The 15109-nt window shown below is 36.1% G+C and overlaps 1 protein-coding gene across 1 annotated transcript; it reads right to left on the reverse strand.

Annotated features, from left to right (window-relative positions):
* Window positions 1-454: 454 nt before the first annotated feature.
* On the reverse strand, window positions 455-10885 carry LOC149800644 (growth arrest-specific protein 1-like). The gene has a single exon (XM_089954653.1). It carries the CDS (start codon window positions 10135-10137, stop codon window positions 9379-9381), a length of 759 nt encoding a protein of 252 aa, XP_089810779.1. The 5' UTR covers window positions 10138-10885; the 3' UTR covers window positions 455-9378.
* Between the last annotated feature and the right edge of the window lie 4224 nt (window positions 10886-15109).

Here is a 15109-nt window from a genome sequence, read left to right on the forward strand (position 1 = left end):
GCTCGTGGATAATTGCTGGCGCTGATTTTCTTGTGTCAATTCAGGGATATTATTTTGGAAGAAATTAATGTCTTTAGAACAGCATTTTTTGTCCATGCCGTGCACGAATTGAAGCGTAATTAAGTGAGAGACGACCTGCATTCCCAGATAATATATCCATTTAACTCGGGTGGTTTTAAACTAGAACAAATTAAAAAGGGTCGTAAAAGGAAGTCTACATGGCGTATGGAATTGAGACAGACAGACAGACACAGACACACACAGAGAGACAGACAGTAAGTGGGCATATAACACAAACTCACCGAGAGACAAAAAGCAAACACAAAGGTTATAGCGAAAATCCATTCCAGTAGACAGACACATACAGAAACACAGAGAGAGAGAGAGAGAGAGAGAGAGAGAGAGAGAGAGAATTACAACTATGTAGACACCCTCAATAAACATTTGACAACAATTAATTTTGTGAATTTTATTGTACGATTCTCGTAGTAGCCAGGATTAAACTTTCATTTTATGTAACACATACATCTGAATAAGTGGAATGTTTCAAAGCAATTCGATATGTGGAATATTAGAGCAGACGACAAAATGTACAAGTTAAGCCAAAACATAGCGGATATACATTCAATAAATGTCAAAAAAATTGACAATTTAATCATATAAAGTTTTACTACCATGGCCAGTACCATGCATTCCGCATCTTAAATGGCTGGAAACATATAATGCTGCTTTACTTAGAACTCTCGTGAGGAACTTCTGGTCAATCATGCATTTCCATGTGTGCGTTGGGAGGAGGGGGCTGTGAACTTGATAACACCATATGCATCACTCTGTTGAGAAATTCCATATTCCATAATGTTGATCTACAAGGTTTACAATGATCTGTGAAACTAAAGTATTATGAACCACTAATTTCTAGTTCTCAATCTCACATAACGTTTTAACCGATCTAAATGTGTGTTACAAATGCATGGTAACAATTTAAAATAAAAGAATACACATCTATAATAAATAATGAAATCGTTTATGTATGTTATTAATACAATATACTGTGCCTTCTGAAGTCTAACCAGTCAAAAATAAACAAAAAAACAAAATAACAAAAAACAATTGCAGGCGGCAATTTGCTTAAACATCTCAACACAAACGTAAAACATGACAGAAACAAATGGTGCCTCATAAAAATCTCCCAAAGTGTGATAACGGACAATTCATAAAATAATTATGACACAGCCTCATTCTAATATATGAGAACGCTTTTTCAAACTAAAGAAGGAGAAAAAGAAAAGAAATTAAATGAACGCATATTATAAGTCAGTCGTCAAGAATTAAATGAATGCATATGAGGCAGTCGTCAAGAATTCAATAAATGCATAATATGAGCCAGTCGTCAAGAATTAAATGAATGCATATGAGGCAGTCGTCAAGAATTCAATGAATGCATAATATGAGCCAGTCGTCAAGAATTAAATGAATGCTTAATATGAGCCAGTCGTCAAGAATTAAATGAATGCATATTATGCGGCAGTCCGTCGTCAAGAATAAAAAACAAGATGCATGATATTACCAGACTTAATGCACACTGGGGAAAAAAATACCCTCACAGGCTAGCTGAATCGGTGATTCCTTTTTTAAGGAACTTAGCTCGATATAGCCAATAATCCACCCCACCTCCGAAAAAAATTACATACATCCTTTAGAAATAAAAGTTATCATATGAGTTAACTGATTGTCAATATAAAAAAAAAACTTGATTTTGTAAGTATACAGACAATATGTCATCTTCCATTTTACTCATAGACGTCACAGTTCTAACCTATTACATTCATAACAAAAGCAACAAGCAAAACACTTATGAAGTACAATCGCTAGACGTTATAGAAGTAGGTAAATAAGAAACTACGTCTGATTTACACGAAGTCGAAATGATTTTGTTGCCTCAGTGGTCAGTAATCCAGGTGTCAATACCGACTGCTTCATATGATGCAAATGAATGATTTGACAGTACATGTCGAAATTTTATCAAACGTAGCTTTTGTTCAATACAAAGATGTTTTTATTGGTCAAATTAAGACTATATTTTTGCTTACTTCTTTGTTTCTTTTATAATTTTATTTCATATTTAAGATTTTAAGTCGCGGTTTAGACCTAAACTTGGCTAGTGAAATTCTGACCTGAAGTTGATGACCACTGGTTATTTTGACTCATGACAAGTCAAATATAATTCAACTAGACCCTAAACTCTAACTGATTTAAATGTCTTCGAAAATAGAATCAGTAGCACCAACTATAAAAGCATGCAAAATGATAGAAATTTTATTAAAAGCCTTGATTTAAAATGAAAGATTTGATAGATACACAGAAGCTCGACGTTAATTCGTGTTTCACATTACTTTTGTGGATCATGCCCTTGTTTTACAGCGTGCGATCCAGAGACAAGAAGAAATTAAACGTAAGTACTATCTAACACTAAGTTCCTGTCGACTATAATTACGTAAGGCTATAATCAGGCCTTCGAAGCAGATTTTCCGCCCATAGACCATAATTACATAAGGCTATAATCAGGCCTTCGAAGCAGATTTTCTGTCCATAGACCATGATCACGTAAGGCTACAATCAGGCGAACAACAAGCAAGATTTACTTACCTCCGAAATTGAAGAGCTTTACAACGTGCAAAACTACGCACCTCCGAACCTCCGAAAATGAAGATTTTTCAACAGAAGTGCTCCAATAATCAACGGCAATCGTACACATTGCAAAAACACATATTAACGCACTGTTTTTTTGAAAGAATTGAGCTTAACTGCCAAGTAAAATATGAACATTTCACAATTAATAAATGATTCAAGTAAAAAAAAGCATGTCAACGTAACAGCCTATATATTATAGATAGCTGAGCAAGGACTGAGTTCTATGGCACGAATTATTCTATGGAAATACGAAGTATATCATTTTTGGGGCAAGCGCCCTAAAGATCTATTTCCGCCACATTAGCACATTTTTGAAACACAGACACACACACACACACACACACATTCATACATACATACATATATATATATATATATATATATATATATATATATATATATATATATATATATATATATATATATATATATATATATATATATATATATATATATATATATATATTTATTTATTTATTTATTTGTGTGTGTTTAGAGGTTGGTCATCCGATCAGTTAACCCTCCTGTGTTTTCAGGAACACTGAGCCGTTAATCGATATCCTTAAATACTGCTTTCCACATGGCTTGTGTGTGCTGCACTGCTATGGAGGGTTGGCGTTTCTTGAGTACTTTCTTAAATACTATAAGCTTAATATTGTGCCTACACTGTAAAGAAATTGTGATATCACGTAAGCCGATTAAATTTGATTTCTTTTCTATAGCCATTATGCACTTCAAGAGTATCAAATGTGAATAAAACACGTTGCCATATTTTGTACACTGTAGTGACTGTGTAATTGTCGAATTCTTTATAAGTAAAGACTTGTATATATCTGATTCAAAAGGGCTCGATTAGGAAAGCCTGGTGCAGAAGAAAGGGGTATTCAAAAATTTAATGCCGATTTAAACAGAAGGAAGGAAATTCAAACTTTATGAGCAATTTGCGGCCTCCTGTTTGCGTGTATAGAAAACATTACTACAGTTAACTTGATTTGCAAACTACTTGGGGAAAGAAAAAAAGACTCAAGTCTAAAAAGCCCATTACACCGTCTCGCCTTTCAACTTAGAATAGTTCCTTCTGTGCGCCTGTGTATATTACAAAAGTAATGCCACTTAAAATGCGATGTAATAGTTCATAGTTTTCATACAAACACCAATGACTTTTAAAAGACTTTCAATGCAGCTAACCCAATTAGTCATCACTGTGACTAAAAAATGCAGGTCGGACATGATTGGAAAGGTGAGTTGATATACGTTACACAGTAATGTGTAATCACTGAAAGAAATAATAGGATCTGGGACTTCGAGGTATTTGTTTGCACGGTAATATTTCTACAAATCCTTTTTTAGTCATACTAATTGTCGATTGATTAAAATTTATCAAAAGTGTCAAAAAGTTTATAAAAGGGATCCGATTATGTGCTTCGTTTTGGTAGAAGTCAACAATCTGAAATTTGGCACTCATCTTGAGACTAAATGCCCTGTTAAGTTAAATTTTTATTTTAAAAATTAGTGATTTTTGGAAGAATAAGGAAAAGAAGATAACCTAACAGCTATCAGTGCAATAAAATGTGACAACGAAAAGAAATTAAAACTGCATGTTTCAGTTCGAATCCCTACTGGTAGTGAATGGACTTCTAGTTGCCTATATGAATTTAAAAGAAATTGAGACAAATCAAATACTGAGTGTACCAACATTCCTACGTGTCCAGAAAGAGGGTGAGGAGTAAAGAGTTTTCACTGAAGATATTCTGAGTTGACCATTTAATCAAATGTGCAAAATAACTAGGTCTTTGTTCTACTGGTAGTAGTCTAAAAACAAGTCCTTAATTTTGAACAAGAAACACTTCGTATTTTTGTATGCTCTGTAGGAAGTGTGCGACAAGCACTTTGAAAATTAGTAACGGCAGATTAAACGCGTTCTTATCTGTATCTTTCATGACCACTTGTCGATGGCGCAAAAAAATAAGAAGATCAGAGCCACTATGTGGAACCGAAATAAAAGCACTTCAGTAAAAGGTGTGACCTTGGCCCCAAGTAAACTAGGTGGGCGAGTTAGGTACAGAATGATTTGTCTTGGGGTCTTAATGTTCATTCAGTTGAATAATAAAATCCGTCAAGAGTTTTAAGAAATATAAGCAAACGAAATTTTCTTTGTTTTTAAAATTCACAAAAGTTTCAAGCAAGGTTTCTATGATTGCAACCTCGACCCCTAGGTAAAAAAGAACCGCAGAATAAAGTGCCTTGACTTCTTAATGTCAAGATGTCTATGAAATACACGCAAATGAAGAAGAAGAAAAAACTTTACTCAAAATATGAAAGCAAATTTTCTATGTCTCTGACCTATACCAAAAAGTCATGTTCTGAGCAAGGTTTAGAAGAACAAATTGTTATGGCTTCAAAACGAGTCTTGTCGAGTGTGACGAGAATCTATACAGTGATTTAGGAAATATACGCAAATGAAATACTTAAACGAAAATCTTGGTAGTTTGGCTTTGCACAAGCGTGCGCTCGACAAAAAACGACAACGCATCGATGCTATTTCTATAAAGGAAATTACTTGTCTATTGCATCACAATAAACTGCAACATTAAGGACATCAGCTACAGGTCACAGTATGTACAAAGTTGGTTTGATTCTTTGTTGGATGGAATCCAATATGAGATGATTTTGTTTTCATAGTATTCTTTCATCACCTGATGTCATTCCACAAACATTTGTAGCGACAAAGTATGTGGAGAAATACATCCGCAGCAACAATTCGGCTGAGACTACATTGAAAACCCCACCCCACCCCACCCCCCAAAAAGTAGATCCGTTCTGAATATTCACGGAGACAAAATTTCTATGAAGCACCTGTACCCAACATTTTTTTCCCTAATAAAATGTTCTTCGCTACTCATATTGTTAGTAAAGTCAAGATTATGTCCTATATTGTGACGATGAAATATAGACTGAACCTGAAAGGTTCTTGTTGATAATTATGTCTCGACATATTAATTGGAAGTCTGGAGTGTGGGGGGGGGGGGGGCGGGCGAGAATACAGATGTAGGCATATAAAAAAAAAAGAGTTGGGAACGATGAAAATGCCGACATTCAGACGAGACATTTGTATTGTTATACAATGAGAATGTTTTGACACAAAGTTACCTCTGAACTTTATACTGCCAAAAGAAGGAGGGTCTTTTTCTCGCTAGTAATGAAAAACATGAGCTAACTGCACTGTTTTACTCCCGAAACTTGATAAATTGGAAATGCCATGGAAACCCCTGCCTGGAGATTAGTAGGGCCTTATGTATCTGCCTGGCCGTCGTGAAAGAACTTGCGGTACGCTTGCAAATTTGGTGCTCAGGGTTACGTGTCGAACCAAAAACAAACAATTCACATCTGACTTATTATGAATTTAAAACCTAAAACAAGAGCAATAACTAATGATATCCGTAGGTGTTAAAACAAACATGATTCTTCTTGTTGATCGTGACAAATTACACAAAACTAAAACATCATCTGCTGATGTATTATCGTGTTCCGTTTTTTGTTTTTGTATAGTTTTTTTTCTTCTTCTATTTTTATTTTTAGAAACAGTGGGATTATTTGAATTTCATATGTGAATACTGTGATGCAGTTTCAGGTATCAAAGTGAATAAAATTGATACATAACTTCTTTTGATTTGTATCGGACCACTGTATCAAGGTCACGTCCAAGTGCTATCACTGACGATAGTTTTACCGGTCTACCAGTTTTGGGGAAGTATACATTTTCCAAGCTTCCGCTAAAATACCGCCCCAATGGTTATAATAATATTTTGCCCGAGTGTCAATCAGTTGGGACACCATCTGGAAACCATTCACACATTGTTGCGCTATTTAGCAAACCATCAGTATACATTCAGTTTTCACCCATTACAAGTGGCCAATTTTCGAAGATAAATTTTTATATTTTTTCTACCTATATACAAGCAGATATATGATGACTCCATCAGTGATTTCAAAACAACACATCTACATGCTTGGTCTAATAATTTCGCACTAACACACACACACACACACACACACACACACACACACACACACACACACACACACATGGAGTGAAGGAATTAGGGACAAAACGGTCGTTACAATTTGTGGCCCTCACTTAATGTATGGATCTTAAGATGCACGTACGTTATCATGCTGGCCATTTCGCACAAGGGACGGTTTATGTGTACCGTGCTTATTTATCGTTCAGCCCGCTGGGACAGATTTTTTTATTACCGTCGGTTCTGGGGAGGAAAGCCAAGAGTAGTGATTACGCGGAAAATCTATCTACTGAATGCATATCAACTTATCTAAGGAATCCTAATATTCATATTCATATATATATATATATATATATATATATATATATATATATATATATATATATATATATATATATATATATATATATATATATATATATATATATATATATATATATATATATATATATATATTTCTGCCACATAACCAGGCCCAAGACAATGCTAGCTCCAAGTGATGATAAACATTTTAATTTACAAATCATCTGCCAAGATAAATTACCACCACTCTGTCCTTCTGGCCACCATTCACCAGATAGTCAGCTGGTTACATTCTTAACAGCACTAAAGCTTTACCAACAAAATTGGGCCGATGTACCTGTACGAATATCTGTAGAAAAATGGTTTGACCCTAGTTTGACCTTTCCCAGTACGCTTGATTGAAAATCCCAATTTTAAACGAAATGAATCATAAACAGTCGACTATAGTATTCTTATCCAGCCAGGACAGCTGACAAATAGCTAATGATTCCATCTTTTGAAAACCATGCAGTATTCTGAATACAGAAGTGTTTTACTGTGACATGCCGTTTAAATTCATGTTGGCAGATGACATGGGGGATGGGGCACGGAGAATCATTGATGTAGTTGATAATAAAACTTGCTTTCTCCACCTGATATCTGAAAATACTAGATCTATGTTAGATAACATAGTTATCAGTGAGTAACGTACGACGTAAAATATGATACGTACGTATGTCGGCCTTTATATTATACCCAATTCTTCCCTTTAAGAAAATATAGGAGGAGTTAATCGAATAATCAGCATAGCATCTAAATAAGAACGCTACAAAAAACTCCCTAACTAGACAGCTTCTTTGCTCAGTAAGCCACACAACTGTTTCCTTCCTAAAGATTAAGTTAAATATTTGGTCAGGAAAAACTACATTTGATCAAAGATAACAACAAAAAAATAAAATCTTTATTTGAAATAAATTATTCATATCTTTATCAGAGAAACAGTTTTCTGAAAAAAAGACTTAAAACCTTCCTTTCACGAAAAATATATTACGCTTAGCACACGTGTGAAAAGTCAATGCGTCGTAGTAGTAGTAGTAGTAGTAGTAGATTTAAATTTCTACGCAAAATATAGCTGCAAGGGAAGAGATTTTCGGTTTTTGGTTTTGACGTGTGGATACTGAGGGAAGATAAAAATCGGCAAATCAATAATTACGTTTCATAATTCATGCAGGCTTTTTCATTAATTTTTTAATCAAAAAGTAAACAAACAACCATATCTACAACCAATTTAGAGTGGCATTCTCAAAAATAAAGTCATATGATCAGAATGGCACTTGGAGGTTAAAAGTCGCAGAGAAAAGTGTTCTGAGGAAGAAGAAAATATAACTTGTAAACTTTGGGAAACATGGTTGTATAAAACATCTAAAGTTAGAAATGTGTAATTTAAAAACAGAGAGAGAGGGTGTCAAAATTCAACATTTTACCGCTGGGAAATTCCATCCTATGTGGAAACCTGGCAAAATAACTGGTCAAAGTCTCCGATTACCAATATTTTTTTCTGAAAACCCTTTATCTGCATTGTGATCTATGCTATGCCCAAATGTTTGTTTTCAAAGACGAGATATTCCCCTACATCCCACCACCTTGATGTGTTGCACAAGTCATTAGACGCCTCTTTATTGTTCCATCTTGACACCCTTTACATCAGAAAGCCATAAAAAGATAATATTTCTGTCGACAACCAGTTAAAGTTACACAACAGTGAATTGTGTCGTCTGCTATCTTCTTTCTTGGACAAAACATTAGCCTGATCGTTTGCTTTAGATTCCATAAATTACTACTATTAAATAAATCTGACGACACGTCTCAAGTTATAAAATCCTAGCGAAATTTGGCGGAGAGAGAGAGAGAGAGAGAGAGAGAGAGAGAGAGAGATTAATGGAATGTAATGTTTTCCACAAGTCTGCCCTACCTTTGTGTAATATTTTCTTCATTAACAAGGTATTAACATTACCTTCACGGTTGCAAGCTCATCACAGATAGTTTGTACACAGTTGTCTAAGATTTACAAACAAGCTATAAATGTCAAGATGCATCAACCATGACAATATCACAAGTGTGAATATTTAAGGAGTGTAATCAATCTCAACACAATCTTGCCTTGTCAGATCATCATCCATGTCAGTCAGTCACTGCTTTCTTCCTATGTTTTCCCATTTTATCACTTTCTTCTCATGTGAAGGAATGTCATAATGCAACATTTTGCAAGACAGTTTAATAGCATAAACGGAATAATGATACTCAGCACGAAAACTTGTCTATAGCAGACGACACCTATGGTGGGAGACGCAAACGTTTTCGATGAAAAAATAATCTTTGAGCATCATGATAAAGACATGCTGATTACGAGTCCATAAGCAAACAACACAAGATATCCCAGAGATGCTGACCAGAGATACATTGTCAACTTATGTGCTCCATTCCTGTCGTCATCGTTGATGGAATGATAAGGCACATCTCTGTTAAAACAGAGCCTCTCGGTGTTTCTTCTAAGTTTGATGCAGTCGTAATCCTCAGAACCATCGCACGTGCACGAGATAAGTTGTGTGGCCTTGTCCTGTCGATACAGTATGTCCAGACTATTGTTACACCTGGACGTGCACACGTGGCCGTCAATCAGCTGTCCGCAATGACTGACGTAATAACGTAACGCCGTATAGCACGACGTGTCCGCCTCGCATATCCACTGTGCCAGCGTGCAGCTAACCACAGTCGTGCTGTAGTTGACACTTTCCATTGCATCTAGAACATCTTTAGTGCATATCTGTACGCGCTGTTTCCGTGTATTACAGAATTCGTTATTATCACACTCACAGTTCATGAATGCCAGGCCGACCTTGTCCTCCGTGGACAACAACGATATCAGTGCTCGTTGACACTGTATTGTACATATGTCCGTCTCCCCGTAGATAACAGAATGGCATCCAATGAAAAAGTTATGTAGGGCCATGCCGCATCCAACGCGGGAAGCACATTTGTTTTGCACTGTAGAACAAGTATTATCATCCGAAGCTGCGGAAGAATCGGTTAATATGCTTTTCAAAACACACGCGACCAAAATCCAGCAGGCCTTGAAAAGCATCACAGGGGACAGGATGTTGCCCCTCTCGCCGGAGGGGCTAAAACGAAGTATACTCCTTCTTTACAATTTTAACCTCTCACAATTATCTTCCGTCTCTTATATACGCTCGGCTAACAAAACCTGCCTCTCAAGTACCTGTCATGACCGTTGGTTATGACTATCTGTCAGTACCTTTTGTTATGACTATATGTCATGACTGTTATGAATTTTGTACCCCAACAGTCGTGAACAAGTTCCAAATCAGCAACCGGTGTATTTTGCAGTTGGTATACAGAACCAGAGGAAATCCTAGTCGTCACATCTCAACTCGGCTCAAGTTTTAATGCCAATTGAGCAGAAGCGAGCTATTAGCGGCTGTATACATATAGGCAATAGATCAAATTCATCATATTCAATAGCTGCAGGAAGATTCATGAGTTTTTTCCTGACACCTGTACGCCCTCTTATTATCATAATGTTTAGGCGATACCGCGCCTGGCTTTTACATTGCTAGCGAGCTATATAGAACAACAAGCACTTAGCGCTCTAGACTCCATCGAAAGGTTTCACACTATATCGAATCCGTTCGTTTTTCTAACCCATATTGGTACTGAGTATGTATGTATGTATGTCTGTGTACATCCACGCTCACAAACATAAACACTTAGGTGATAACCTCACTTATTGTGGTTATTCCTGACCGTACAACGTCTCAGGTTACTCACACAACTACATAGCCGCCACACTCAATTGCCTCACCAAAATAGATATTTTTACGATCCGCCGGCCCCTGACAGTAAATGTCAAGATGTGGTTGGATACATTTTGACGTTGCACCAATTGAAACTCAAGAAATTGCAATTAGTTCTGAGTGACGAGTAGGCGTGGTTTATAGAAGAACCAACCTTCTGACAGCCGGCCAACCGTGCTTGAGATACCAGTTAATATGCGGAGATGTCTATAGTCCCAGATGAAAAGTTAGAAAGAAGAAAGAAAACGAAGGACGAGAAGGAGGAGAAGAGATCTATAGACAAACAGACAGAGAGTACATGTCATTCTGAATAACCTAAAACCACGTTCCACTTGCGAGATGTCGCATTTTTACACTGAAACACGACTGATCAAACTAAAATTGAATTTAAATTTCATGCTGATTCTGGCGCAGGCTTTATTCACGTGACATCGACTCTTTAAGGCCCTACTCTTTAAGTGAACTGAAGACAAAAATGGATACTTAATTTTATCATTTTGGTTCTAAAATTACTATTTAAATAGTACTGCCCCGTGCCCCTCCGCAGGGAATTTATTACGTTTTCCTCGAATCTCATCCTATATTCGCTTGAAACACAATTCGAAATTTAAAATTGTATGCATTCTTCTACTGGTCTGTGGTAACAAATTGTGTGAAATCATTTGTTACGTTTAATTAATGCAGTGTGCGTTTTAATTGGTAAACCGATTCGTACACCCGTTCTCTTGTTTAATAATTGTAATTATACTGGTCTCTTTTAGGGTTTATCGATCACAGAGAAGGTAGTCTTCCCACGCAAATTCAGATCTACACTAATGCTTTGCAATATAATAGTTTATGAATTTTTTCTTCTTCTGTAGCATGCTTCAGAAATCTGATACACATTCTACGTTCCAGCTCCACCGTCAGTACCAGAGCGGGGAACACTATAGCGGATATAAATTACAATACTGAAATCTAATAATACTTATCGCAACGGCAGATACCGTATCAACCCACTGTAAGTAGAACCGAGTGGATTTTGATGAAAGTTCTTGAGCAGTTATTACGCGACAGCAGTACCTTTGGCGTTGCCAGAAATACACAGAGTGAGGTTAATTGTGGTAATTAAAACCTTTCAAAATGAAGGATAAAGGCAAGAAAGGAAGAAACAAAGAGGAAGAAAAATAGTGATAAAATACGCGATCACGTCAGAATACGAGCCTGGATGGAGGAGAGATCCCGTCAGTACATTAAACCGTGTTTCTTTTTTTATCTTTTTGTTCGTCTTTCTGAGATCCGTTTACTCAAATTTGTTAGCCAGTTTTGTCTATGTGGATGCGCCTTAGTGCGCTTAATGTTATCCCACAAAATGAGATCACTGTGAACAATATTTCACGCATCGGTGACTTCGATTCAGATTTGCCTATAGGTCATTTTCTTGTGAACTACAAGTTACGTGGGGATGCATCTCGGTGAGTACAACGTCGTCATACCGAAATTATGTTATGGGTATACATGTCTCATTAACATATTTCCCGTTTCATATGGAACCAACTTTGCAACCTTAACAAAAGATGAAAACTCGAGATGTAATTAACACAATGCACAGTCTAAAAAACATTTTCTATCATAAGTTTTATTTTTCTTTTCTTTTAAATCTACAACTTTCCTACCAGTTTTAGCACATTTTTGCGCGAAGTGCGTGGACATATCGGAGACCTAGCGGGGGATTAGTACAACCTGCATAATACGGAACATACTGTAGGAAGAGCGCGGTAGTTCTTTTAAAACTCCCAACGATATAATGTGCGTAAAAATGTAAAATTAGAAACTCTCCACTCTAAATCTCATTATGCATTTGCGAGGACTGAGAGAACCTAAACATTTGTATGAACTTTTAGAACTATTGAATATCCATCACTTTCGTTGGCATTGTCGTCCTTGTCCACATCGTCATGATAGATGTCATCAACGTCATCGCTACTCTTCTCATCCTGCTCGCAGTCAACATTATCATTATGACATCATCATTATCCTCATCAAAATTATCATCCGAATTACAGATAAAATCCAGCACTTCTGACAATTCTTAAACTATTTTTATTCGCTATATGGCATCTGTTCAGGCATTTGAATAGGAATTACGTTTAACAACACACATTCTAAGGGAGTAAGAACAGAAAACAGGGAATAAGCATTCAACCAAAGCGCTGCTGTTAGATCCAGAGTCCACACTATTCTGTCTACACACGATTTCAAGTGGATACCTTTGTCCCATATCTGTTTGCACCTCATGGAATGGAAGATCTTGTTCAACGTTGTTGGCAGCTGGATGCGAGTCATACGCCTGGAAAATGCATTGCTGCATTGCGTGAAGAAATAAATATCCCGCTGCCTGTTCGGGCCCCAGAGTAATTTTGGATTAGAGGTTGTGCCAGTCGGACGGAAAAAAAGACGGACAAAAGGAGCGGTATGCACGAATATGAAATTTATACATTACTCTGCCTTCGCAGCGGTGGTACGAATCCATTAACCGTTTAATAGTTACGAAGTTTGAGTACAGACTTAGTGCCTGTAGCATATATGTAAAACACAGTATTGGCACTTCCTTAGTAATAAGACAAATAGCACGCAGAATGTCTCGTAAGAAAAACAAGAAGCATACAAAATGTACGAATGTGTACTGATTTTTATGTTAATTTGTTAGTTTGCAGTGACATAACTGATAATTACTTGCTTCGGTTCTGAACCGTCTAAGTGCTGTTTTATCTTATACGGAAGTACTCCGAATCTTCGCTAGCCAAGAATCTTCCACATGGACGTGGAACGGAGTGGATAGACGAAACTTAACTAGCGAAAATGCCAGTTGGGTGATTAGTGACTGTTTTATGCTGTCGCGTATTTTACTGATGATGTAGTAATATTATTTTATTTCATCCTGTGTTAAATTAATTCTGTGATTTCGTTAAAAAATTTATAAACAGGGTCTGATAAAGGAATTTATGTGCCCTTTAAATTTTATATATTTGCTTTGAAGTTGTTTGAAAAAGGACAAATTAGCAATCAAGGATTGTTTCTGACATGTTTACAGCCTGCATAAATTGGTTTTCAATTTACGGCTATAATCAAATTTATGTGGCTATCTTTTGGAGTTGAAAATCGTCACAAAATAAAATTCTAGTGGAAATGGTTTGACACAATACAGCAATGCATGACTGCACGTTTTAACTTCACATGTCGTAAGCAAACAAATAAATATTTATTGACGAGACAAAATACCCGAATTTTTCCATTGTTTGCTGTGTAGTTTTTGACAGAATGATAATGGATTTATTTTACTACTGTACAAATTCACATGCTCTATAACATATGGGAAACAATCAGTTATTCAGCTACTCTCTCTCTCTCTCTCTCTCTCTCTATTTCTCTCTCTCTCTGGTATGATATACTCATAACTCAATAATACTAATAATACTAATAATAATAAGTGATTGTAAATTAATATACTACCAAACACGCCTGTTAGGAGTCTATGATATAATTGACAAGATTTTACATATTTTCCACCACAGTTTCGCCAACCTTCAAAGCCTTACAAACGAAACAATTCCTATATTTATGTTATCAGGCCTGAATAATTATTAAACACATACGATATAAATCTGTCAATATTTGGATTATTATGACATATGAAGGTGTGAACCCTCTTACCTCAACAAAATTAGGAAAAGTTATATTCAAGTGATAGTCATTTTCAATTTGAGCGTTAAATAATTGGTACATTCTATCTTAGTAACAAATATACTTGTATCTTATCGTCTACACTCGCCTATAAGTCGAATCCAACTGCACAAAACATAGATCCTGATCTGTCATAACATAATGAGCCTTCAGATCAGGGTCTGTATTACTTGTTCAACTGATTACTCCTAACAAACTGCACAGACCCAGATCTGCCGAAGCATTATGTGACGGGTCTGTGCAGTTGGATTCGTCTCATAAACGAATATAGAGGGTATTATACTAGCTTTTAGTGGTAACTTCCACGCTTTTAACAGTGTTATCTTATTTTCTAAAAATGCTTTACCTAAAGCGTCTAAATAGTTTTGAAAAGCGAAATAAACTTGTGTGCACCTATAAAAACATAATCTCTACATACAATTGATATCACCATTTAATCCTTGCATGAAAATATATTCACATCGTTATCGAAACCTTGCAATAAATACTCGCTCATTGTCAACGTCTTGTCTTAACCAT

The sequence above is a fragment of the Sinohyriopsis cumingii genome, chromosome 4, assembly GCF_028554795.1.
Source record: "Sinohyriopsis cumingii isolate HCF-2022 chromosome 4, ASM2855479v2, whole genome shotgun sequence".
In the NCBI taxonomy this organism is placed as follows: Eukaryota; Metazoa; Mollusca; class Bivalvia; order Unionida; family Unionidae; genus Sinohyriopsis; species Sinohyriopsis cumingii.

Excerpts from the sequence above, each read along its gene's own strand:
- LOC149800644 (XM_089954653.1), bottom strand. The coding sequence starts at position 10,137 with ATGCTTTTCAAGGCCTGCTGGATTTTGGTCGCGTGTGTTTTGAAAAGC.